Consider the following 27,777-nt stretch of genomic DNA (forward strand, 5'->3'; position numbering starts at 1 on the left):
TAATCCAAGAGATATTTGTCGATCGCAGGGTCCATGTGTAATATGGGCCAGTGTTTCGATAATATTTTCCTTAAATCCACTGAACCGTTGTTAAACGTTGTAATGAACCTTAAGGTGTCCGTGGTGGTGGCATTCTGGTTGTTAGGATGTAGTAAGGAACTCCGATCCAAGCCGCATGTGGACTTGTAGGCCGTCTTAATAACCTGCTCAGGGTAGCCCCTCTCTCTCAGGCGTCCCACCAGGTCATCTGATTGTGCCTTAAAGGCCGCATTGTCTCCACCTACTTCACAGGTGAAGCGTAGGCCAATGTTGTTATTATTCAATTTGGCCATAAAGATGTGGAACTCCGCCTCCGAGCCCTTCCAGACAAGGAGACAAGCTGGCGTTCCTCGATGTTTTGGTCGAGAGAGGACCAGAGGGTCGCCTCGGTACAACTACTTATAGAAAGGCCACCTCCTCAAACTCCCTGCTCAAGTGGGAGAGTGCTCACCCTGTTTCCCTTAAAAGGGGGATCCCTAAGGGACAGTTTACAAGAATGCGGAGAAACTGTTCAGACAATGCGGCCTTTAAGGCACAATCAGATGACCTGGTGGGACGCCTGAGAGAGAGGGGCTACCCTGAGCAGGTTATTAAGACGGCCTACAAGTCCACATGCGGCTTGGATCGGAGTTCCTTACTACATCCTAACAACCAGAATGCCACCACCACGGACACCTTAAGGTTCATTACAACGTTTAACAACGGTTCAGTGGATTTAAGGAAAATATTATCGAAACACTGGCCCATATTACACATGGACCCTGCGATCGACAAATATCTCTTGGATTACCCATCTGTCACTTATAGAAAGGCGAGATCTTTGAGTGACAGATTGGTTCACAGTCACTTCCAGGAGAAAACAGCTAAAAGAAGTGATGTAAAAGGCTGTTTTAAGTGTTATGATTGCATTAATTGCAAGTATATGGAAGAAGGAAAGGACTTCAAAAATTCAACAGGCAGTAAATCATACTCCTTGAGGTCGCTTATAACTTGCAAATCAAAGGGGGTGGTGTATAAGGTGAGCTGTGGCTGCGGTAAGCTGTATGTAGGAAAGACCATCAGGGAGCTGAGGCGCAGAGTGGGGGAACACAAAAATGACATTCTGAATAAAAACGACACACCAGTGGCAAGACATTTTAATGCTTCCCATAATGGTGATTTGGGAAGTTTCAGAGTAATGGGTATTGATTTGATCCATCCCCCCCTACGTGGTGGAAATTGGGACAGGATCATCCTCCAGAAGGAATGCTTCTGGATATACACTCTGGGTACTATGGTACCAGCTGGTCTAAATGAATCCCTCTCCTTCTCCCCTTTTCTAGGAGCACCTTAGAAATAGGGGCCTTTTTAGGAGGGAGAGTCGACGCCCGAGTGGGGGCACCACGGGCGTGGGTTTTAATAGGGTGCCGACCCCCACATGTTAGGTAGGGTGCATTTACATCCAGGGTCAGTGATTAGTGTGCACCTTAGTTTAGTTTACCCTCCCTAGAAGACTATAAGAAAAACACATATAGTTGATCCTGCCCCACTATATATCACATACAAAAAACAACAAATAAATAATATACATTCAAGTACCCTCAAAAGTCCCCTGATCGTCTCTGTTTAGCCTTAGCCCTCTCTCTGTGGGTCCCATCGGGTTATCAATTGACCCTGCTGTGCTGTTCCCGACTATGTTTTGGATTGGGCCTGAACCTATCCGAAAAAGCCCTCTGTTTTTTAATCTTTATCTAAGTTTTTTCTCCTGTATACACTGTTTGGGCTGTACCGGCCTAGTGCGGTCTACTTTCTATATTTTAATACACTATGAGTATAAACCTGACCTGTGATGTTGCTATTATACACCGGCATTCTTTATGTGGACTCGTGCCCAATGCCGTCTAATCAGAAATACAGCTTCGGTTCTGCGAACCGAGGTTGCTAGGCAGCGCCAACACATGCACCCTTTCAATGGGGCTGTTTGCGTTCCACTCGCCCGGATATGAGGTCATCGGGTGAGGAGGATGACGCTTTCCAAGCGACGCCGCCTTGAATGATGCGTACTTCCGGTCCGGAGGCATTCTGGGAGGTACGCGTCATCATTCCAACCAATCCGCGCATGCGCTGTGCTATATTTGGAGCGTACTCCAAATGCTAAGCGCGGCAAGCTTGAATCAGGTCTGACATACGCCTGGATGCGGCGAGTTAATGTAACCATGGGGCATGATAAACGTAGCCTATATGGCAGTTCCCAGGGCATTCTTTTGATATGTATTGGGCATGATAAACGTAGCCTATATGGCAGTTCCCAGGGCATTCTTTTGATATGTATTTATTGCCATTGTAGTGAATCGGGCACCTGTGGAGGGTCAGTTTAAAGCGAGACTTAATGACGTCCACAGCTGATATCCCACTTGGACTCCCCTGATGATCCAGTTTGAAACGTTGGGAGTGGGAACCACTGAAATTGCCTGACTGAGGTTATCTGGCCAAATGGGATTTGATGTGCTGGGAAACAGCCCCCCTGTTTTTGGAGCCGGTAACTTGCAATTAATGCCTGCCTGTCATCTTGAGATTTGGTAAGACCATTCCTTATTTGAGAGGAATATTTTCAGTCTAAATTCCTCAATGTAACATAATCTGCCTATAATACACGTCAAGACAGGCTCGTTTGTCCAGGGTTTTGATGACCCCCTTGTGTATTTACTACAGCTGAATTAAGTGTGTTTTTTCCTTTTTTTTGGCATTTACCTACAAAAAATTAAAAACCAGCTGAGGCAGTCCGTTTATCTATGATCCTAATATCCCTATATTCAGGATCTGGTTAATCGTCCCATTACTGGTACGATCGCGAACCTTGGTTTTAACTCATGCTATGAACTATAGTTCATTTTTATATTTGGAATATTAAAAGCTATGTTTTATGTTTGATTACTTTATTGGCTTATGGTATTGGCACAAAGCTTTTGGTCCAGCTACTTCTGTCAATGTGAATCTACAATTTTTAGAGTCATAAAAATAAAGAAAATTCTTTGAATGAGGTGTGTCCAAACTTTTGGTCTGTACTATGTATTATGCTACAAGACGTCCAGCAGATCACATGTTCTATATACAGAAACTGAACAAATAAAAAAATAAAATCACAATATCAATAATACATCACACAGAAAGCAGAAATGAGTAAGGGATAAGGCGTGTTAAAGACAGATGTGATATAATAAACCTGCTACATATAAGGCTATAGTTAAAGTGCACCAATCACCAGGATTTTCTATATAACCTAAAACCAGTGCTATACTGGCACTATCAGGCTGATTCTATACATACCTTTAGTTGTCAGCTTGTATGTATAGGTTTTGAAACACAAGCAAGTAAAGTTTGTAAAATGTACAGTTTTTTGATCGGCAGCAGCTGCCGATCAGCTGATAGTTGGGGTGGGTATTCATAGTGATTCCCTCCCCTTTGCCTGTCAGTCCTCCCCCTCTTATTTATACTAATTCCATTATAGAAGGTTGTGGCTATAAATCATAGTGGCTAGAAGGACCTTTGATGACATCATACCCATGTGACCAGAAGGGGCGGGGCCTCAGCCAACAGAAAATAATGTCGCTACCTGGTATCAGCTATGTTGGCTGATGCCCCGCCCCTTCTGGTCACATGAGTATGACATCAGCAAAGGTCCTTCTAACCACCATGATTTATAGCCACAACCATTAGTAAAACATTTCTATACTGGAAATAGCATAAATAATAGATAGTGGGAGGACAGACAGGCAGGGAGCGGGAATCACTATGAAACCCACCCAAACTATTAGCTGCTGCCAATCAAAAGATGCTCATTTTACAAACTTTACTTGCTTGTGTATCAAAACCTATACAACCAAGCTGAAAACTAAAAGGTATGTAAATAAGTAGTCTGATGGTCCCAGTATAGCAGTGGCTTTACGTTATATAAGAAAATCCTGGTGATTGGTGCGCTTTAACGCAAAGATAATGGTGGAGGGTTTTTTTCTCTCATTTTTGGTGTTTTTTGCCTTTTATTTGCACTTTACGCTTTAAAATTGTGTCTTTCGTAATACTTTTGTTAATTGTACTAATTGAGCAAATTTTGCAACAAATCGGAACATGCAACTTTTTCTGTGTGCTTAAAAGCCTACAGAAGACTTTTCTTTTATTTTGTGCAAAATTCATGAACCACGGGCGGCGTTTTGAAGAATTTGGTGCAAAAAAAAAAAAAAAAAAAAAAAAAATCAACGAATACCAACAGACAAATAAGAAAAGAAGAGTCACGCAAATAATGAAATGAGACCAAAGTGTAGGAAAAGTATAGAAATACTGTATCCTTATTGAACGAGTGGCGGTACTCTTAAATCCACCATGTATTGGCGTATAGTATTATTATATCGGCCCTATACTCGTCCGTCACCCTGAAAATGTCGCTTTATTCCTTATCAGATTCTTTTTTTTTTAAATCAGATTTTTTTTGTATTCGGAGATGTTTTATTTAATTAAAATTGTGATTTTTTTTTTTTTTTTTTTAAGTATTTATTTTATTTCTGATTGTTATCAATTCTTGTAGGTGGTTAAAGAAGATGCCCACTACTTAGACAACTCCTTCTCATTCCACTTATTCGCCCCTGTAAAAAGCCTATACTCACCTACGTTGCAGCTGCGGTTCTGGCAATGTCTTAAGTCAAGTTTCAGGGGCCCATGTGACATTGTTATGACATATGAACCCTGCGACCAATCAGCACCGGCTTCCCTCTCTCCGCCTGCAGACATTTAAAGGGAACCTGTTACCGGATGTTTATAATACTCACCTAACGGTCGGTGCAGAGCAGATTGGTCGGTTGGGTCGTTCTCCGGGTCCGCGCCTCCTCTTTCAGCCATCTTTGTCCTCCTTCTTTAGCTAGTTTGGATGACGCGTTCTACGTCATCAACACTAGCCGGCACTGAGGTCCTGCGCAGGTGCACTTTGATCTGCCCTGAGTTGGGCAGATCAAAGTATTGTAGTGCGCCTCCACGGGACCTCAATGACGGCTAGTGTAGAAGATGTAGAACACGTCATACAGACTAGCTTCAGAAGGAGGACAAAGATGGCTGAAAGAGGAGGAGCGGACCTGGAGAAGGAAGACACCCATCCGACCAGTCTGCTCTGCACCGACCGTTAGGTGAGTATTATAAACATCCGGTGACAGGTTCCCTTTAAACAGGAAGTCAGCACAGCACTCACATCCTGGTCAAATGAAGATGGGGAGGTGCTGATTGGATGCGTGTCATGTCATGCGGGCCCGGGAACGTGACTCCAGATATCATTGGAATCGCGGCCGCACCGGAGGTGAGTATTTGCTTTTTTATTTTTAAAGGGGAATGAGTAGGGGTTGTCCAAGTAGTGGACAACCCCTTTCACATGCCTTACAATTCAGTCGCAGATGCATAGATGATCCTCTCACAATAGTCCATCACACATTATCCCGGCGCTGTTGAAGCATCGGGTCTCTTTTCAGGCACTAGAGTCTTTGATCTCTGGAAATATTACAACATATTAGTCCCAGATCTTCACTCTCTCTCCCTCTTCCTCATCACTTTCTTTTTCACTCTCTGATTCTTCTTCGCTGTCTTCATAGTAGACTCGGTTAGTGTTGACAAACAGGTCACTGTCGTCTTCTGTGTCGTCGTCGTCATCCTCCTCCTCATCTTCTGCCCCAGACTTCTCGCTTTGGGTGTTTTGTGATTCTGCTCCTTTGTTGCTACAGGAAAATTAGAATTAGAACACATCACAACACAACCGCGTTCCATCAGAGTGCTGGATCCGGTTATCTAGAAAAGCAGGTCATCAGAGAAACATCAAATGACACGTTCTTATAGTCACCTGTCCGCTGCAGTCAATCACAGGCTGCAGCGGTCCTATGACTTCTGAATGAAGCAGTCATCACTTACTGAGCCAGCACAGACCTCCATAGTGGCCTGCGCTGGATGGCAAGTATACCATCATTTTCTATTTCTCCATCACTTCATTGGGGGACACAGGAATCCATGGTTCCTTTGTCCCCCAATGAAGTCTTTGAGTAAGAGATTTTGCGGTGAGTACCCAAAACCTTCTTTTCAAGCCCATCAATGACTTTAAAAGTGATATTTCCTAGATCAAACAACCCCATGAGTGCTTCTTCCTAGATAAACAACGTATCACACAAAATGAATAAAACGGAAACCATACCTGTCTTTTAATTCTGTAGGATTTTGTGCATCTTCTTTATTAAAACCTGACGGCCTTAAAAAATGATAATAATAAAAAAAAAAAAAATATTCAGCTATATCAATCATTGAACCTCGGCCGTCCTGCATTATACACAAAGAATAAAACTTGATATAATAGGACAAGAAAAGGATTTGTGTACTCTGGTGACACATAAGCAGAGCAGCAGCTCTCAATGTCAGGCAGCAGCTGCAAAAGCAATTACAATTTTAAACAATTCAAGACTAAAGGGGGCTTTACACGCAACAACATCGCTAACGAGATGTCGTTGGGGACACGGAATTCGTGACGCACATCCGGCCTTGTTAGCGATGTCGTTGCGTGTGAAACGCACAAACGACCGCTAACGATCAAAATAACTCACCTAATCGTTGATTGTTGACGCGTTGTTCTAATCCCAAATATCGTTGCTGTGGCAGGATGCAGGTTGTTCGTCGTTCCTGCAGCAGCACACATCGCTCCGCGTGACACCGCAGGAACGAGGAACATCACCGTACCTGCGGCGGCCCGCAATGAGGAAGGAAGGAGGTGTTCGTCCCGCTCATCTCCGCCCCTCCGCTTCTATTGGGTGGCCGCTTAGTGACGCCACACGAACCGCCCCCTTAGAAAGGAGGCGGTTCGCCCGCCACAGCGACGTCGCTAGGCAGGTAAGTACGTGTGACAGGTGTAAGCGATGTTGTGCGCCACGGGCAGCGATTTGCTCGTTACGCACAACAGACGGGTGCGAGTGCACTCTCTAGTGATATCGCTGTGTGTAGAGTGCCCTTAAGCCATTTTTCCTCGTTTGTGACCAGGCACAGTTATCTTTCTCGTACATGCTGTTTAAAAGCTCTAATAAGATGTTCTCGTTTGCATATTCCAATAGTTTTTTACTTTTTTTTTTCTCATGATAAATGGGGCATAAATTTTGTGGGTGGGTGGGTGGGGGGGGTTATTTTATTATAATTTACACATTATGCCCTCTTCTCAGCCTTCTTCCCATAAAGCAAAAAAAAAAAAAAAAAACCTTCAGGGGAGCATTTTAACATTTAAATACATTTTTATTATTGCCGATTTCCCCTGTAACTAGGGTTGGCATATCAGCCCCAGTTACAGGGTACATCCAGCCTCCTGCCTGCCCTGCAGAGTTCATAAGAGTCTGTTAAGACTCAGTAGCTCCCGCTACCTCCTAGCAGTCACATGATTACCGTGACTGGAGGCAGAAGCAGTTTCATCGCTCCATTAGCCTGTGTATACAGATTTAAGGAAGGCATAGATGTTTTGAACCATCAGCACAACCTTTTAAAGAGGACCTGTCACTTTACATAAGCGTGCAATTTATTTACCTGGTGTACATGCCGCTGTTCTTCTGAATCCGGCGAGGTCTTCCTTTTATTCGTGTGCCTCTCCATTCCTGAGATATGGCCTCCTCTTCCCTTTATGTAAATTGGTCTTTTTTTAGTCAAGTGGGTGTGGTCATTAACTTTTATGGTTGTCGCCCACTTAGATAACAAGACTGGATTCATATACAGGGAAGAGGGGGCTGTTTCTCAGGAATGGAGAGGAGTGGAAACAAAAGAAAGACGTCGCCGGATTAAGGAGAACAGCGGGATTTATAACAGGTAATAAAAATTTCACATTTATGGCAAGTGACAGGTCACCTTTAAAGGGGTTATCCAGGACTATATTTTGTTATTATTTTTTTATTATAAGCATAAGAATTAACAGACAAGCATTGGCTAACTACCTGCCTGTTGTGCGCAGCGCTGACCTCTGCTGGCTGCCTGCCTGTTGTGCGCAGCGCTGACCTCTGCTGGCTGCCTGCCTGTTGTGCGCAGCGCTGACCTCTGCTGGCTGCCTGCCTGCCTGTTGTGCGCAGCGCTGACCTCTGCTGGCTGCCTGCCTGCCTGTTGTGCGCAGCGCTGACCTCTGCTGGCTGCCTGCCTGCCTGTTGTGCGCAGCGCTGACCTCTGCTGGCTGCCTGCCTGCCTGTTGTGCGCAGCGCTGACCTCTGCTGGCTACCTGACTGCTGTGCGCAGCACTGACCTCTGCTGGCTACCTGACTGCTGTGCGCAGCGCTGACCTCTGGTGGCTACTTGCATGCTGTGCGCAGCGCTGACCTCTGCTGGCTACCTGACTGCTGTGCGCAGTGCTGACCTCTGCTGGCTGCCTGCCTGCTGTGCGCAGCGCTGACCTCTGCTGGCTACCTGACTGCTGTGCGCAGCGCTGACCTCTGCTGGCTACCTGACTGCTGTGCGCAGCGATGACCTCTGCTGGCTACCTGACTGCTGTGCGCAGCGCTGACCTCTGCTGGCTACCTGACTGCTGTGCGCAGCGCTGACCTCTGCTGGCTACCTGCCTGATGTGCGCAGCGGTGACCTCTGCTGGCTACCTGCCTGTTGTGCGCAGCGGTGACCTCTGCTGGCTACCTGACTGCTGTGCGCAACACTGACCTCTGCTGGCTACCTGCCTGATGTGCGCAACGCTGACCTCTGCTGGCTACCTGCCTGTTGTGCGCAGCGGTGACCTCTGCTGGCTACCTGCCTGATGTGCGCAACGCTGACCTCTGCTGGCTACCTGCCTGTTGTGCGCAACGCTGACCTCTGCTGCCTACCTGCCTGCTGTACGCAGCGCTGACCTCTGCTAGTACAGAGCTCCTGCCGGTGATTTAGCGGTTTCGGGTGACATCGCATCAACCGAGCAGCTGTTTCTCTTCTACTCTGCTCTGTTCCCGGGGCGATACTGACATCATACTGATTAGCAATAACTTGGGGTTTTTTTGTTGTTTTTTTTTACTATGGGCCAAGATGCTAAGTCCTGGATAAGCCCTTTAAAGGGAATCTGCGAGCAGATTTTTGCTACCTCATCTAAGACCTGCATAACGTAGAGACAGAGACCCTGAATCCAATGATGTATCACTTAGATCACTGGGTGCAGCCGTTATGACACAATCAGCATTTTTAGATTTAGCTATGCAGCAGAGCTGAGAGAGCTGCCCCTGGTGACACCATGCACATTGACAGTGAGGTGTCAATCACAGCAGGGGGGTATGTCAGACTGATGTGTGCGTGACGTAGTCCTGCAATGATAACAGTACTGCTACTTAAACATAGCAAATAACTGATTGAACAGTGACAAGACAGGCATCCCTGAACGTTCATACTTGGTCCCTTGCAGAATGCTAGTTTCAGCTTACATAGCAAACACCTGCTGAAAGATTCCCTTTAACCCCTTCACGACCGCGGGCCGTAAAATTACGTCCTATTTTAACGTGACTTAACGACCAGGGACGTAATTTTACGGCCTAAACTTCATTTGATTGCCGTGGCCATAGCAACGGCTTTCAAATGATGTCCCCTGCTGTTTCTTACAGCAGGGGACCTTTGCTTGACCCCAGGGGGGGTGGCATCGCCACCCCCTATCGACGATCGATGTGATTGGCTGTTCAAATCTGAACCGCCAACCACATCGATCGCACTAATTTCGGCAAAAATAATGCCCGAATTAGTGCGATCCTGTGAGATCCAGCTATGAGATGCCGCAGCTGCTGCAGCATATCATAGGTGGACCTCAAACATGCCGCCCCCAGCCCCTGCAGCACTGATTGGAGCGATCGTGCTATGACGCGCAATCGCTCCAATCAGTGTGCAGTGGGGCGGTCTGATCTGCCGGTGGCCGCCCTCCCCAGGCCTGTGCTGCTCTGGGGACCCTCCCCCAACATGGCTGCAGCGTGGAGTGGCTGGTACTTTTGGTACCACGCCACCGCTGCTGCCGCCGCAGACGCCGCCTCTGCTGTCACCGCGCCAGCTCCAAAGGTAAGTATTGCGCTCCGGCGATGGCCCCTGCGCGCTCCCGTGAAGGCCCCTGCGCGCTCCCGTGAAGGCCCCTGCCCGTGCCCCCCCCCCGATCTGCCCCCCTACGCCCCGATCTGCCCCCCTACGCCCCGATCTGCCCCCCCCGGCATCCCGATCTGCTACCACCGCTGCTGCTGCAAAGTGAGTACTGTGCTCACTTTGCAGCCCGTGCGCGCTCCCGTGGTGCCCCTGCGCGCTGCCGTGATAGCCCCTGCCGTGCCCCCCCCCCGCGATCTGCTCCCCCCAACCACCCCCCCCCCCCCCACATCCCGATCCGCTCCCCCTGCGATCTGACTGCCTCCCCCATTATTTCTATTCTGCTTCTGCAGCTCCCTCTCCGGTCTCCCCCTCTGCTCTCCCCCCCTCTCCCTCTGCTCTCCCCCCCCTCCCCCTCTGCTCTCCCCCTCTGCTCTCCCCCCCTCCCCCTCCTGCTCTCACCCCCCCCTCTCCCCCTCTGCTCTCCCCCGACGTCCTCTTACCTGTCTTCACCGGCCTGATCACATCTGCGTCCATCGCTGGGTCCTTCCTGGGCATTCTGCTGATCTGCCTGCTGCTCCTGTAAAGCTGTCCATCTCTCTGCCATCTGTTCCTCTGCAGCTCTTCTGGTCAGTGATCCTCCTGCTAGTCCTCTGGGTACTGTGAGTATAACTTTTTTTTTTTTTTCCGTATCCCCTGTCCATTTTTACACCTCATCCGTCCGTGCGTCCCGCCAAGCGCTGATCAGGGATGCAGATAACGGATCGGCATCCCTGCTCAATTTTTGGCGTGACTTTTTTTTCCGTATCCCCGACGCTTTTTGTATCGCATCCGTCCGTGCGTCCCGCCAAGCGCTGATCAGGGATGCAGATAACGGATCGGCATCCATGGTCAATTTTTGGCGTGACTTTTTTTTCCGTATTCACGACGCTTTTTGTATCACATCCGTCCGTGCGTCCCGCCGAGCGCTGATCAGGGATGCAGATAACGGATCGGCATCCCTGCTCAATTTTTGGCGTGACTTTTTTCCGTATTCGCGACGCTTTTTGTATCGCATCCGTCCGTGCGTCCCGCCGAGCGCTGATTAGGGATGCAGATAACGGATCGGCATCCCTGCTCAATTTTTGGCGTGACTTTTTTCCGTATTCGCGACGCTTTTTGTATCGCATCCGTCCGTGCGTCCCGCCGAGCGCAGATCAGGGATGCAGATAACGGATCGGCATCCCTGCTCAATTTTTGGCGTGACTTTTTTTTCCGTATCCCCGACGCTTTTTGTATCGCATCCGTCCGTGCGTCCCGCCGAGCGCTGATTAGGGATGCAGATAACGGATCGGCATCCCTGCTCAATTTTTGGCGTGACTTTTTTCCGTATTTGCGACGCTTTTTGTATCGCATCCGTCCGTGCGTCCCGCCAAGCGCTGATCAGGGATGCACATAACGTATCTGCATCCATGGTCAATTTTTGGCGTGACTTTTTTTTTTTACGTATCCCCGACGCTTTTTTTTATCGCATCCGACCGTGCGTCCTGCAGCGGCCGATCAGTGCACTGCGTTTGAAAAGTCAAATGGCGCTCCTTCTCTTCTGAGCCCCGCCGTGCGCCCAAACAATTACTTTCCACCACATATGAGGTATCTGCGTACTCAGGAGAAAATGTACAATACATTTTATGGTGCATTTTTTCCTGATACCCTTGTGAAAAAAAAAGCTACCTAGTTGAAGCAACCGTTTTGTGGTAAAAAAAAAAAAAAAATTCTTTTCACGGCTCAACGCTATAAACTTCTGTGAAGCCCCCAGGTGTTCAAAGTGCTCACCAAACATCTAGAAAAAATATTTGAGGGCTCTAGTTTCCAAAATGGTGTCACTTGTGGGGGAGCTCCACTGTTTAGGCACCATAGGGGGTCTCCAAACGTGACATGGCGTCCGCTAATGATTCCAACCAATTTTGCTGTCAAATGGCGCTCCTTCTCTTCTTAGCCCCGCCATGCGCCCAAACAATTACTTTCCACCACATATGAGGTATCTGCGTACTCAGGAGAAAATGCACAATACATTTTATGGTGCATTTTTTCCTGATAGCCTTGTGAAAAAAAAAGCTACCTAGTTGAAGCAACCGTTTTGTGGTAAAAAATTTTTTTTTTCTTTTCACGGCTCAACGCTATAAACTTCTGTGAAGCCCCCAGGTGTTCAAAGTGCTCACCAAACATCTAGAAAAATTATTTGAGGGCTCTAGTTTCCAAAATGGTGTCACTTGTGGGGGAGCTCCACTGTTTAGGCACCATAGGGGGTCTCCAAACGTGACATGGTGTCCGCTAATGATTCCAACCAATTTTGCTGTCAAATGGCGCTCCTTCTCTTCTGAGCCCCGCCATGCGCCCAAACAATTACTTTCCACCACATATGAGGTATCTGCGTACTCAGGAGAAAATGCACAATACATTTTATGGTGCATTTTTTCCTGTTACCCTTGTGAAAAAAGAAGGGAATTTTGTTACTTACCGTAAATTCCTTTTCTTCTAGCTCTTATTGGGAGACCCAGACGATTGGGGTATAGCTACTGCCCTCTGGAGGCCACACAAAGCACTACATTAAAAGTGCAAGGCCCCTCCCCCTCTGGCTATACCCCCCCCGTGGTATCACGGGTTCTCCAGTTTTAGTGCCAAAGCAAGAAGGAGGAAGCCAATAACTGGTTTAAACAAATTAACTCCGAATAACATCGGAGAACTGAAAAACCGTTCAACATGAACAACATGTGTACCCGCAAACAACAAAAAAACATCCCGAAGGACAACAGGGCGGGTGCTGGGTCTCCCAATAAGAGCTAGAAGAAAAGGAATTTACGGTAAGTAACAAAATTCCCTTCTTCTTCAGCGCTCTATTGGGAGACCCAGACGATTGGGACGTCCAAAAGCTGTCCCTGGGTGGGTAAATAAATACCTCATGTTAGAGCTGCAAAACAGCCCTCCCCTATGGGGGTGTCACTGCCGCCTGCAGGACTCTTCTACCTAAGCTGGCATCCGCCGAAGCATAGGTATGCACCTGATAATGCTTGGTGAAAGTGTGCAGACTGGACCAGGTAGCTGCCTGGCACACCTGTTGAGCCGAAGCCTGGTGACGTAATGCCCAGGACGCACCCACGGCTCTGGTTGAGTGGGCTTTTAGCCCTGAAGGAACCGGAAGCCCCGCAGAACGGTAGGCCTCTAGAATTGGTTCTTTGATCCATCGAGCCAGGGTGGCTTTAGAAGCCTGCAACCCCTTGCGCGGACCAGCGACAAGGACGAAAAGTGCATCGGCACGGCGTATGGGCGCCGTGCGGGAAATGTAGATTCTGAGTGCTCTCACCAGATCTAGCAAACGTAAGTCCTTTTCATACCGGTGAACCGGATGAGGGCAAAAAGAAGGCAAGGAAATATCCTGATTAAGATGAAAAGAGGATACGACCTTAGGAAGAAACTCCGGAATGGGGCGCAGCACAACCTTGTCCTGGTGGAACACCAGGAAGGGAGCCTTGGATGACAGAGCTGCCAGCTCAGACACACGCCGAAGCGATGTGATCGCAACAAGAAACGCCACTTTCTGCGACAGCCGAGAAAAGGAAACTTCCTTCAGAGGCTCGAAGGGCGGCTTCTGGAGAGCAACTAGTACCCTGTTCAGATCCCATGGATCTAACGGCCGCTTGTACGGGGGCACAATATGACAGACCCCCTGCAGGAACGTGCGCACCTTAGGAAGACGTGCTAGACGCTTCTGAAAAAACACGGATAGTGCCGAAACTTGCCCTTTAAGGGAGCTGAGCGACAAGCCCTTTTCTAACCCCGATTGCAGGAAGGAAAGAAACTTGGGTAATGCAAATGGCCAGGGAGACACTCCCTGGGCCGAGCACCAGGATAAGAAAATCTTCCACGTTCTGTGGTAGATCTTAGCAGAATTCGACTTTCTAGCTTGTCTCATTGTGGCAACCACTCCTTGAGATAATCCTGCAGATGCTAGGATCCAGGACTCAATGGCCACACAGTCAGGTTCAGGGCCGCAGAATTCTGATGGAAAAACGGCCCTTGGGACAGTAAGTCTGGTCGGTCTGGCAGTGACCACGGTCGACCGATCGTGAGATGCCACAGATCCGGATACCACGACCTCCTCGGCCAGTTTGGAGCGACGAGTATGATGCGGCTGCACTCGGATCTGATCTTGCGTAGCACTCTGGGCAAGAGCGCCAGAGGCGGAAACACGTAAGGGAGCTGAAACTGCGACCAATCTTGAACCAAGGCGTCTGCCGCCAGAGCTCTTTGATCGCGCGACCTCGCCATGAATGCCGGGACCTTGTTGTTGTGCCGGGATGCCATTAGGTCGACGTCCGGCACTCCCCAGCGGCGACAGATTTCCTGAAACACGTCCGGGTGAAGGGACCATTCCCCTGCGTCCATGCCCTGGCGACTGAGGAAGTCTGCTTCCCAGTTTTCTACGCCTGGGATGTGAACCGCGGATATGGTGGATGCTCTGTCCTCCACCCACATTAGAATGCGCCGGACTTCTTGGAAGGCTTGCCGACTGCGCGTCCCTCCTTGGTGGTTGATGTATGCCACCGCTGTGGAGTTGTCCGATTGGATTCGGATCTGCTTTCCTTCCAGCCACTGCTGGAAGGCTAGTAGGGCAAGATACACTGCTCTGATTTCCAGAACATTGATCTGAAGGGTGGACTCCTGCGGAGTCCACGTCCCCTGAGCCCTGTGGTGGAGAAATACTGCTCCCCACCCTGACAGACTCGCATCTGTCGTGACTACTGCCCAGGATGGGGGCAGGAAGGATCTTCCCTGAGACAATGAGGTGGGAAGGAGCCACCATTGTAGAGAGTCTTTGGCCGTCTGGGAAAGCGAGACTTTCCTGTCCAGGGACGTTGACTTCCCGTCCCATTGGCGGAGAATGTCCCATTGAAGTGGACGCAGATGAAACTGCGCAAAGGGAACTGCTTCCATGGCTGCCACCATCTTCCCTAGGAAATGCATGAGGCGCCGCAAGGGATGCAACTGGCCCTGCAGAAGAGATTGCACCCCTGTCTGTAGTGACCGCTGCTTGTCCAGCGGAAGCTTCACTATCGCTGCTAGAGTATGAAACTCCATGCCAAGATACGTTAGTGACTGAGTCGGTGATAGGATCGACTTTGGAAAGTTGATGATCCATCCGAAAGACTGTAGAGTCTCCAGCGTAGCATTCAGGCTGTGCTGACATGCCTCCTGAGAGGGAGCTTTGACCAATAAGTCGTCTAGGTAAGGGATCACCGAGTGTCCCTGAGAGTGCAAGACTGCTACCACCGCCGCCATGACCTTGGTGAAGACCCGTGGGGCTGTCGCCAGACCAAATGGAAGAGCTACGAACTGAAAATGGTCGTCTCCTATCACAAAACGTAGAAAACGTTGATGTTCTGTAGCAATTGGCACGTGGAGATAAGCATCTTTGATGTCTATTGAGGCAAGGAAGTCTCCTCTGGACATTGAGGCAATGACAGAGCGGAGGGTTTCCATCCGGAACCTCCTGGCGTGCACATGTTTGTTGAGCCGTTTTAGGTCCAGAACAGGACGGAACGAGCCGTCCTTTTTTGGAACCACAAAGAGATTGGAGTAAAACCCTTGCCCTTGTTCCTGAGGAGGGACTGGGATAACCACTCCTTCCGCTTTTAGGGAATCCACCGCCTGCAGCAGAGCATCTGCTCGGTCTGGACGTGGGGAGGTTCTGAAGAACCGTGCTGGAGGACGAGAATTGAACTCGATTCTGTACCCGCGAGACAAAATGTCCGTCACCCACCGGTCTTTGACCTGTGACATCCAAATGCCGGAAAAGCGGGAGAGCCTGCCCCCGACCGGCGATGCGGAGGGGGGGGGCTGGAAGTCATGAGGTAGCCGCTTTGGAAGCGGTACCTCCATTTGCTTTCTTGGGGCGTGTGTGAGTCCGCCACGAATCTGAGTTTCTTTGCGTCCTCTGAGTCCCTTTGGACGAGGTAAATGGTGTCTTGCCCGAACCTCGAAAGGACTGAAACCTCTGCTGCCACTTTTTCTGCTGAGGTTTGGATGTTCTGGGTTGTGGTAAAGAGGAGTCTTTACCCTTGGACTGCTTAATGATGTCAGCCAATGGCTCGCCAAACAGTCTCTCTCTAGACAAAGGCAAACTGGTTAAACATTTTTTGGAACCAGCATCTGCTTTCCAGTCCTTTAACCACAAGGCTCTGCGCAAAACTACCGAATTGGCGGACGCCATTGAGGTGCGACTGGTAGATTCTAGGACCGCATTGATAGCGTAAGACGCAAACGCCGACATCTGCGTGGTAAGGTGCGCCACTTGCGGCACTGCTGGATGCATGATAGCATCCACTTTTGCTAAGCCAGCTGAAATAGCCTGGAGTGCCCATACGGCTGCGAATGCCGGAGCAAACGACGCGCCGATAGCTTCATAGACAGATTTTAACCAAAGGTCCATCTGTCTGTCATTGGCATCTTTAAGTGAAGCGCCATCCTCCACTGCCACTATGGATCTAGCTGCAAGTTTGGAAATCGGGGGGTCTACCTTTGGACACTGTGTCCAGCGCTTGACCACCTCAGGGGGGAAAGGGAAACGCGTATCTTTAGATCGTTTAGAGAAACGCCTTTCTGGGTGAGCGTCGTGCTTCTGGATTGATTCTCTGAAGTCAGAGTGATCTAACAAAGCACTCAATTTACGCTTGGGATAAAGGAAACGAAACTTTTCCTGCTCCGCAGCCGCCTCTTCTGCTGAAGGGGCTGGGGGAGAAATATCCAACAGCCTATTGATGGCTGAGATAAGGTCGTTTACCATGGCATCCCCATCCGGGGTATCCAGGTTGAGAGGGGTTCCAGGAGTGGATTCCTGATCACTCTCATCAGACACATCACAGGGAGACTGATTGCGCTGAGACCCTGAGCAGTGTGAAGACGTCGAGGGTCTTTCCCAGCGAGCTCGCTTAGGGTGGCTGGGGCCATCATCTGAGTCATAATCCTCGGCCTGTGAAGCCGGGGACCCCCCTGTGGGCTGGATACATTCCAAGTAAGGGGGACCTGAGGACAGAGGCCTCGCCGTGCCCAGGGACTGAGCCCCATGCATAGATTGCAAGGTTTCAAGGATTTTTGCCATAGATACAGACATGTTATCTGCAAAAACTGCAAAGTCCGTCCCTGTCACCGGGGCAGAACTTACAAGCGTCTCAGCCTGGGTCGCTACCTCTCCTGACTCCGGCTGGCGAAGCAGCACCGGGTCGGAGCATTGCACACAATGGGGGTCATCGGAGCCTGCTGGTAGATTAGCCCCACATGCAGCACACGCAGTATACACAGCCCTTTTTGCCTTGGCCGCCTTGCGTTTTGAGGATGACATGTTGCTGCTTCCACAGAGCGATCTGGGATATGCAGCCAGAAGCGCACCTCACAGTGCAAGAAATACAATATCTATATATCTGTACCCAGTACACTGATACACAGTGAGGCACTAGAGGGACCAGCACAGAAAAATCGCTTACCGCCCGCTTAAAAAGCGGGTGTGTGGTCGCCAGATAGCCCCTAGTCCAGGTCTCCCAGAGCCTTGCGTCCTTCCTCCAGCCAGGCATGCATGTAATGGCTGCCGGCGTCTCGAGAGAGGAAGGGGGGCGGGCCCTGGGCGTTCCTGGCCAAGAGCGGGAAGCCTGCTTCCCTCTGTGCCAAGTGAGAGGGCTGGAGCATGTAAAACAGGCTCCAGCCCTCGTCGCTGCTAGCGAACAGCGTCTCTCCCCTACCCTGAATGACAGGGTGGGGGCGGGAACGAAACGGAGCTGCCGGCGTCCTAGGCCCAAAAAGCCGGGGACTAAATTTATAACCGCCGCCGCCGTAAAAGCGCGGACGGCGGATCCCCGGCGCACCACAAGTCACAGCAGCGCCGCCCGGTCCAGAGGGGGTCGGCGCTGCGTTCCCAAACACAAACAATCCCCCAGTAATCTGTAGGGACACCAACTCCACGTTGCGGTCCCCGGCGCACTACAACACCCAGCCAGCCCGGAGTGTGTCTGTGCCTGCCGGGGACACAGAGTACCTGTATGATGCAGGGCCTGTCCCTGATCGTACTCCTGCTCCGTCTCCATCAGGTTCTAATGGGTCTGTGGATGGAGCCCGGCATCAGAGCTGAGAGGCCGGCAGGATCCCACTTCCACAGAGCCCTACCAGGGGATGTGGAAGGAAAACAGCATGTCAGGCTCCAGCCCTGTACCAGCAATAGGTACCTCAACCTTACAACACCATCCAGGGGTGAGAAGGGAGCATGCTGGGGACACTATATGTGTCCTCTTTTCTTCCATCCGAAACAGTCAGCAGCTACTGCTGACTAAAATCTGTGGAGCTATGCATGGAATGTCTGACCTCCTTCGCACACAAAGCTAAAACTGGAGAACCCGTGATACCACGGGGGGGGTATAGCCAGAGGGGGAGGGGCCTTGCACTTTTAATGTAGTGCTTTGTGTGGCCTCCAGAGGGCAGTAGCTATACCCCAATCGTCTGGGTCTCCCAATAGAGCGCTGAAGAAAAAGCTACCTAGTTGAAGCAACCGTTTTGTGGTAAAAAAAATTTTTTTTCTTTTCACGGCTCAACGCTATAAACTTTTGTGAAGCCCCCAGGGGTTCAAAGTGCTCACCAAACATCTAGAAAAATTATTTGAGGCCTCTAGTTTCCAAAATGGGGTCACTTGTGGGGGAGCTCCATTGTTTAGGCACCTCAGGGGGTCTTCAAACCCGACATGGCGTCCGCTAACAGGTGCAGCTAATTTTGCACTCAAAAATTCAAATGGCGCTCCTTGCCTTCCGAGCACTGCTGTGTGTCCAAACATTTGATTTCCACCACATATGAGGTATCTGCGTACTCAGGAGAAAATGCACAATACATTTTATGGTGCATTTTTTCCTGTTACCCTTGTGAAAAAAAAAGCTACCTAGTTGAAGCAACCGTTTTGTGGTAAAAAAAATTTTTTTTCTTTTCACGGCTCAACGCTATAAACTTTTGTGAAGCCCCCAGGGGTTCAAAGTGCTCACCAAACATCTAGAAAAATTATTTGAGGCCTCTAGTTTCCAAAATGGGGTCACTTGTGGGGGAGCTCCATTGTTTAGGCACCTCAGGGGGTCTTCAAACCCGACATGGCGTCCGCTAACAGGTGCAGCTAATTTTGCACTCAAAAATTCAAATGGCGCTCCTTGCCTTCCGAGCACTGCTGTGTGTCCAAACATTTGATTTCCACCACATATGAGGTATCTGCGTACTCAGGAGAAAATGCACAATACATTTTATGGTGCATTTTTTCCTGTTACCCTTGTGAAAAAAAAAGCTACCTAGTTGAAGCAACCGTTTTGTGGTAAAAAAATTTTTTTTTCTTTTCACGGCTCAACGCTATAAACTTTTGTGAAGCCCCCAGGGGTTCAAAGTGCTCACCAAACATCTAGAAAAATTATTTGAGGCCTCTAGTTTCCAAAATGGGGTCACTTATGGGGGAGCTCCATTGTTTAGGCACCTCAGGGGGTCTTCAAACCCGACATGGCGTCCGCTAATGAGTGCAGCTAATTTTGCGTTCAAAAATTCAAATGGCGCTCCTTCCCTTCCGAGCTCTGCCGTGCGCCCAAACAATTGATTTTTACCACATATGGGGTATCAGCGTACTCAGGAGAACATGCACAATAAATTGTATTGTGTACTTTCTCTTTTCTCCCTTGTAAAAATGAAAATTTTATGGCTAAAGTAACATTTTTGTGTTAAAAAGTAAAATTTTCATTTTTTCCTTCCACATTGCTTTGGTTCCTGTGAAGCACCTAAAGGGTTAATAATCTTATTGGATGTGGTTTTGAGCAGTGTGAGGGGTGTAGTTTTTAGAATGGGGTCACTTTTGGGTATTTTCTGTCACCTCGGCCTCTCAAAGTCACTTCAAATGTGATGTGGTCCCTAAAAAAATTATTTTGTAAATTTTGTTGGAAAAATGAGAATTTGCTGATGACCTTTGACCCCTTCTAACTTCCTAACGGAAAAAAAATTTGTTTCGAAAATTGCGCTGATGTAAAGTAGACATGTGGGAAATGTTATTTAGTAACTATTTTGTGTGACATATCTCTCAGATTTATGGGCATAAATTTTCAAAGTTTGAAATTTGCGAAATTTTCAAAATTTTCGCCAAATTTCCTAAATTTTCACAAATAAACGCAAAAAATATCGGCCTAAATTTACCACTGACATGAAGTACAATATGTCACGAAAAAACAATGTCAGAATCGCCAGGATCCGTTGAAGCGTTCCAGAGTTATAACCTGTCAAAGTGACACTGGTCAGAATTGCAAAAAATGGCCCGGTCATTAGGGTGTTTTAGTGGCCGGGGGTGAAGGGGTTAACATTAATGAAAAGATGTATATTCCAAAAATGTGTAACCATGCCATATGCAGCAAAATGTAATGCAGCAGTAAAGTTATAGTCCGCCTAGTACATGCACGCTCAAATATAACACCCTGAATTTGTGGCATACGGTGGTTTCTATGAGCTCATGGATCATACAAGGAGGATCCACAATTAGGGTCAATGGTCGCTGGGGCGGTAACGCTGAGAATTTAGGCTGCGCTGTTTGTTTTGGCGATAATCCATGGTAGAGGAGTAAACAGCAGGTCTACAATTGTACAGGTCCATCTTACCACAGGCCTTCTTTCTGCAGGAGACGCTGGTGATCCTTGTAGATGATGAAAGCGATCTCGGCCTTCACTTTTTCCCCTTCGGCGATAGGATCAACAATAACAAAGTCACCTACGCAGAAGAAACCGCAACATGAGCGGCCATCACTTATCTCACGGCAGGGTCAAAGAGTCATATTTACACTGCCCGAGGCCTTAGGAAGACATATTGCTGCAGATTTCACAGCATGGTGTAGCAGGGAGGCGTTCTTATGCACTGCTTCAAGGAGAAAACGGCAGTGTCTCATGGGGACGATACAGCGGCAAACACAAAGCTGCGCCATTTTCTTAGACCGCTTCCACACTGCGTTCTGACCTACGTTCACTGGTCCCGTCGGGGCTGCCGTCCAAACCCCCCTGCAAAATGGGTTTAGGACGCATGCGCCGACGGGGCCATTGACTATAATGATGGCGCACGACAGAGCCCACGGTGACGCCGTCTGCTCTGTCGTGCATCATTTTCGGGCGGATACGCTTTCTGCAGGTGGACAACTTTGAAGTAGTAACTGCGTCTTGGTGTCCGCCTCCAGTAAGCATATATACCCGAAAATGGTGCACGACAGAGCCCACGATGACGCCGTCTGCTCCATTATAGTCAATGGCCCCGTCGGCGCATGTGTCCTAAACCCGTTTTGTGGAGGCTTCGGACAGAATCCCTCACAGGACCAGTGAACAGGGAGAGGAACACCGTGAAATGGGCCTTAAGGCTGGGGTCAGAACTCAGGATGATTTTCGGCCATATTGTTGTCCACGTGACATCCAATTTCATACATCAACAATTTAAAATATACTTTCTCAGGACCGGTGATCAATATCTGATCAATAGGGAGTCAACACCTAGCACCCATGCGGATCAGCAGTTCCCGGAGGCAAACAGATGTCATCAGTTGTGGATCAGCACCGCTTTATCGACTGTATAGGGGTTGCACTGGGGTACTGCAGATCCACCTGTATTTATTTGAGTAGGGGTGGATGTGCAGTACCCAACCACTGCCACTATACAGTGGCGGAGCTGTGTTTTTCCAGTCAGCAACCAACCACATCTGCTCGCCGTTGGCACCGAGAATTGCTGATTGTTGGGAGTGCACCAATATAACATTGATGACCTCTCAATATAAGGGTGCGCTCACACGAGCTGTATGACTTGTGCGAGTCTTGCATCGCATCACCTGGCACGGCCGCACACTCTCCTGACAGGAGTGGGTCGGCTGCATGCATTTCTATGCAGCTGAGACGCTTCTGTCCGGGTTGTGTGTGCGGCCGTGCCAGGTGATGTGATGCGAGACTCATGTGAGCGCACATTAAAAGTACTGAACCCTTTAATAATGGCTATGTATGTATATATATATATCTATAAAAATATATATGTGTGTATATATATATATATATATATATATATATATATATATATATATATATATATATATAAAAATATCGGCTGCTGCACAGATTATACATATGGGATTCCATTTTCTTTGCATACCCATTGTGGGTGCTCCGAAAAAATAGTGCACACTGCAATTTTTTTTTCACATGGAAGCACTTCATGATTGGAACAGTCCTATTAAATTGCATTGATCAGCGTTGCGCTCCGATGCACACGTCTATATAATATTTCGGTCTGAACAAGCCCTAAAAGTAATGGGGAAAAACATCAGAAAATCCACAAGAGACAGCAACATCCAAAAAAGCCGCAAGGTAAAAAAACCTAAACAGCCCATTGTCTATTGCAGTCGTGTACGGCTACGGCCAGAATACCCCGTGGTCAGTTTCCTGAGTGTATATATTTTTTGGAAACTTTATTCACAGATTCTATTACCTCTCTTGATCCAGATGTTCTTTCTGAATTTCGTGGGCATACTGGCTAAAAATCGGTCACCTTCCGCCGTCTCAACCTCGTGGAGATTATTGCCAGGACTCCCTAATATCTAAAAAACGACAGAAATGACAAATAAAATTAAAGACATATAGTTGCATTGTTCTTCGTTATACTGCTTTATACAACCTTAGATTGTGAGCCCCAATGGGGACAGTGTTCCTGATGTATGTAAAGCTCTGCGGAATATGTTAGCGCTATATAAAAATAAAGATTTATTTATTTTATTTATTTACCGCGTCACTGAGGCCGGTGCTTTTTTATATTTTTTTGTAAAACCCATGCGAGGTACGGCTCACACCTTTGTAGCCTATTTTTGTTATAATTTGTTTACAATTGCCATATACGTATTATATAATATTGGTTCCATAGAAAGAAAAGAAGAAGCGGCGACTGGTCACTGCCTATCTCCAGTAACAAAAGCTCTGCGGTTGGGGGTAGAGCTGTGTGGTCCTCATTCACATTAGATTTATGGATGATGTCACTAAAACCTATCCGAGTGAGTGACATGGAGGCATCCCTACATGCCCGAACCTCCAGACACGGAACATACATGCATTGGCATCAGGTCAGGCAGAGGCGAGGGAATGCCTGGCACACGGCTCAGTACACCAGGGAAGATGTAAAGGTAGGCTTTGCTGATAGGGAGAGGGCTCACCACCTAACTCACCAGTGGCTGATCCTTGTGCTACCTAACAGGTCCTTTCCCTGCGTACGACCATGTGCCTGACACTGGACTTGCCCTGACTAGTGAGCAGGCCAGCGAGACACTAGTCTTACTACAATACTACAAATATAAAGACGACACAAAAGAGAGACACACAAGGAAAAACAGAAAATCTAATTCTTCTCCTGAAAAGGACTCCACCCAATCCTGCTGGAAAGAGAACCACAGCTTTCTCCAGAGACAACTCCTTCACAGGTCAGCATAGAATGAACTATAGCCGGCATTGGAGACAGTAAGAAGTGGGTTTATATAGCAGAAGGGCGTGGCTGAAGCTGAGATTAACAGCTACAAGTCAATCTCTGCAGGATAAAAAAAAAAAAAAAAGAGACATTAACCCCTTCAGCACTGAATGGAATTAAATACGCTCCACTCAGGATAAACAATGAGCGGGTTTTAAAATGGATCTGAGACTAACTAAACACTGTGACCTTCTGATCCCAGATCCCCTGGAGGACTCAGTAGGGCACGACACACTCGTAACAGATCCTCTTCATCCTAGATCAGCACAAGCAGATAGTCATTTCAGCAAGCTCGTCACTGCTGTTTAAGCATCTGCGCATGCTCTGGATTCCTTCACCTGTGAAGGTCTGCTTATAATAGACTCTTTGTATAATACAGACAGCGGAGAGTTAAAGAATAACCACCGGTTTTATTTCATAAATAAATAGTACTTATGAAAATAAGGAACCTTATAAAATATCTTATCTGAGGAATCTGCTTCTTCCTCTTCGTGAACGGATCTTTCATGAGCACAATCTGTATTCACTCCAGACGGATTTTCCATCTACTTGGATAATGACAGTTGGTGCTTTTAAAATTCTATGAAGAAGGGAAGAAGCCAGAGGCAGACACAGACATTCTGCTGCAGGTTCTCCTAAAATGTCAGTTACAGTTCTCCATGAGCACAAACTGCCATCTCCTATCTCAGTAAAGGGAAAATCTGTCTTCACTAAAGAAAGATTATAACCTTGAATTGAGATTTTTGAGAACAGATAAAATAGACTTTAAAAAGCCCTAAAATGGAACGATGAATTTGGTGGCAATAAAAAAAAAAAGGCAGAAACCACCAAAACAGGTGCAAATGCATGGGCAATGAGGGAATCAAGCATTTTTATGGAAGCTCTTCCGGAATCATGCTCAAGTTCCCCCATTGACTTCCATTACACTCGGTACACGAGTCGTGCCCGTCCAAGAGCCCTACTTGCTCGCTACAAGTATCGAGCACCCGAGCATGGTAGTGCCCGCTCATCACTAGTTACAAGTACCGAGCACCCGAGCATGGTAGTGCCCGCTCATCACTAGTTACCAGTACAGAGCACCCGAGCATGGTAGTGCCCGCTCATCACTAGTTATGAGTACTGAGCACCTGAGCATGGTAGTGCCCGCTCATCACTAGTTACCAGTGCTGAGCACCTGAGCATGGTAGTGCCCGCTCATCACTAGTTATGAGTACTGAGCACCTGAGCATGGTAGTGCTCGCTCATCACTAGTTACAAGGAACCGAGCACCCGAGCATGGTAGTGCCCGCTCATCACTAGTTACAAGGAACCGAGCACCCGAGCATGGTAGTGCCCGCTCATCACTAGCTACAAGTACTGAGCACCCGAGCATGGTAGTGCCCGCTCATCACTAGCTACAAGTACCGAGCACCTGAGCATGGTAGTGCTCGCTCATCACTAGCTACAAGTACCGAGCACCTGAGCATGGTAGTGCCCGCTCATCACTAGCTACAAGTACCGAGCACCCGAGCATGGTAGTGCCCGCTCATCACTAGTTACCAGTACAGAGCACCCGAGCATGGTAGTGCTCGCTCATCACTAGCTACAAGTACCGAGCACCCGAGCATGGTAGTGCCCGCTCATCACTAGTTACCAGTACAGAGCACCCGAGCATGGTAGTGCTCGCTCATCACTAGCTACAAGTACCAAGCACCCGAGCATGGTAGTGCCCGCTCATCACTAGTTACCAGTACTGAGCACCTGAGCATGGTAGTGCCCGCTCATCACTAGTTACCAGTACAGAGCACCCGAGCATGGTAGTGCTCGCTCATCACTAGCTACAAGTACCGAGCACCCGAGCATGGTAGTGCCCGCTCATCACTAGTTACCAGTACTGAGCACCTGAGCATGGTAGTGCCCGCTCATCACTAGCTACAAGTACCGAGCACCCGAGCATGGTAGTGCCCGCTCATCACTAGTTACGAGTACTGAGCACCCGAGCATGGTAGTGCCCACTCATCACTAGTTACCAGTACAGACCACCTGAGCATGGTAGTGCCCGCTCATCACTAGCTACAAGTACCGAGCACCCGAGCATGGTAGTGCCCGCTCATCACTAGCTACCAGTACAGAGCACCTGAGCATGGTAGTGCCCGCTCATCACTAGCTACAAGTACCGAGCACCCGAGCATGGTAGTGCCCGCTCATCACTAGTTACCAGTACTGAGCACCCGAGCATGGTAGTGCCCGCTCATCACTAGTTATGAGTACTGAGCACCTGAGCATGGTAGTGCCCACTCATCACTAGTTATGAGTACTGAGCACCCGAGCATGGTAGTGCCCACTCATCACTAGTTATGAGTACTGAGCACCTGAGCATGGTAGTGCCCGCTCATCACTAGTTATGAGTACTGAGCACCCGAGCATGGTAGTGCCCGCTCATCACTAGTTACCAGTACTGAGCCCCCGAGCATGGTAGTGTCCGCTCATCACTAGTTACAAGGAACCGAGCACCCGAGCATGGTAGTGCCCGCTCATCACTAGTTACGAGTACCGAGCACCCGAGCATGGTAGTGCCCGCTCATCACTAGTTACAAGTACCGAGCACCTGAGCATTGTAGTGCTCGCTCATCACTGGTTACGGATACAGAGCACCCGAGCATGGTAGTGCCCGCTCATCACTAATTACGAGTACTGAGCACCCGAGCATGGTAGTGCCCGCTCATCACTAGTTACGAGTACTGAGCACCCGAGCATGGTAGTGCCCGCTCATCACTAGTCCTTACAGAACATATATAGACAGTGCCCACAGGATACGTGATAATATTCACATCAGTGGGGGTGCAACTGATGGGGATCTCCCCCCCAATCATCAGAATGGGGCACTTCTATCCCAGTTAAATTGGAGCAGGGATGCGCACACTGGACCATTCACTCTCTTATGTGGCTGTCTGAGAACCATACTCTGCTTTCTCTGGCAACTGTATAGGGAATTAATGAAGCAATGGTCAAGGATGTTGTGCAATAACGCTCCATTCTGACGGGGATAAAGTGTCCCACGCTGGTGATTAGTGAGGGTTGCAGGGGTCGGACCACCACCCATTAAAAAGTGATCACGTATCATGTGGACAGTAGATGACTTGTTCAAACCAAAGAACACTAATATGTGTTACAGGAGAACCCACATTAAAGAGGTTGTTAAAATTCCACTCATCTTCCAATGTATGAGTGAAACATCACAACTCATTTACAGTGTTTTTTCCCCATTTTCATAAATGGGTATTTTTGGATAATACATGTAAATACAAACAATTTTGCAATTTACTGCTTATTAAAAATGTCATCCGTTCTTGAGATATTAACACTTTTCTTTACACTTTGTTGCCTTGGAGACTGACCACCCTGGCAAAACATGCGCAGTGCTTACAAGCTCTTTTCTACTGAGTTTGTAAGCACTGGTTATGAAGCTGGCGGGGATCGCAGGAGAGCGCTGTTACCTCTTAATCCCTTACATGCTGGATGGCAGCTGTGGTCGGTTTCCAAGGCAACGAACTGCAGACAAAAGAAAAGTGTTAATATCTCAAGAACGGCTTCAAATTTTAAGTAGAAGTAAATTACAAAAGTGTTTGTTATTACCGGCACTATCCGACAACGTCCACTTGTAAATATTGGAATAACCCCTTTAAGTCTGAAGAACAGGTGGCCACTCACTACCCCCTGGAATGAGTGTGGCGGGCGGCAGCGTGTACTCACTCGCACTATGCGCTGCTTCTCCGTGGGCTGCACGTAGTCTAGCAGAACCTCTTTCACCACGTGTTTCCTCTTCGTCGCCTTTGACATGGTGTGGGGTGTAAATAATGGCGGTTATGACACGAGTTCTGGGGTTTTCTGCTTTCTAGAAACATTCAGAACCTGAAACACAAGAAAACAAATCTACATTGTACAGAGAGCAAAGTAGTCACAGTCATTTGCTGCCCTTCTCAAACTACAACTCCCAGCATGCCTCAATAGACGTAAACCGCATTTGTAAACAAGACCCCGAGTGTGAAATCTGCACGTACGGCACTACTGCACAGCACACGTTTTCTGTCTCTGAGCATGGGCTTCGTTACCTGACACTTCCGGGGTGCTATTGGAGTACAAAGATGGCCGCCG

The 27,777-nt window shown here is 48.4% G+C and overlaps 1 protein-coding gene across 3 annotated transcripts; it reads right to left on the reverse strand.

Moving 5' to 3' along the window:
* Positions 1-4,939: 4,939 nt before the first annotated feature.
* Positions 4,940-27,777, reverse strand: EIF1AD (eukaryotic translation initiation factor 1A domain containing). Of its 3 annotated transcripts, none has more exons than XM_075326490.1 (6): positions 27,735-27,777; positions 27,376-27,534; positions 22,621-22,729; positions 20,766-20,874; positions 6,236-6,289; positions 4,940-5,768 (listed from the first exon to the last, which is right to left on the reverse strand). In XM_075326490.1, the coding sequence occupies exons 2-6, from the start codon at positions 27,460-27,462 to the stop codon at positions 5,564-5,566; spliced, it is 564 nt and encodes a 187-aa protein (XP_075182605.1). In that variant the 5' UTR covers positions 27,463-27,534; positions 27,735-27,777; the 3' UTR covers positions 4,940-5,563. The 3 variants fall into 3 exon arrangements, with proteins under 3 accessions (XP_075182605.1, XP_075182604.1, XP_075182606.1); XM_075326489.1 differs by having other exon boundaries at positions 27,684-27,748; XM_075326491.1 differs by lacking the exon at positions 6,236-6,289 and having other exon boundaries at positions 27,684-27,748.

Source organism: Anomaloglossus baeobatrachus, chromosome 10 (assembly GCF_048569485.1).
Source record: "Anomaloglossus baeobatrachus isolate aAnoBae1 chromosome 10, aAnoBae1.hap1, whole genome shotgun sequence".
In the NCBI taxonomy this organism is placed as follows: domain Eukaryota; kingdom Metazoa; phylum Chordata; class Amphibia; order Anura; family Aromobatidae; genus Anomaloglossus; species Anomaloglossus baeobatrachus.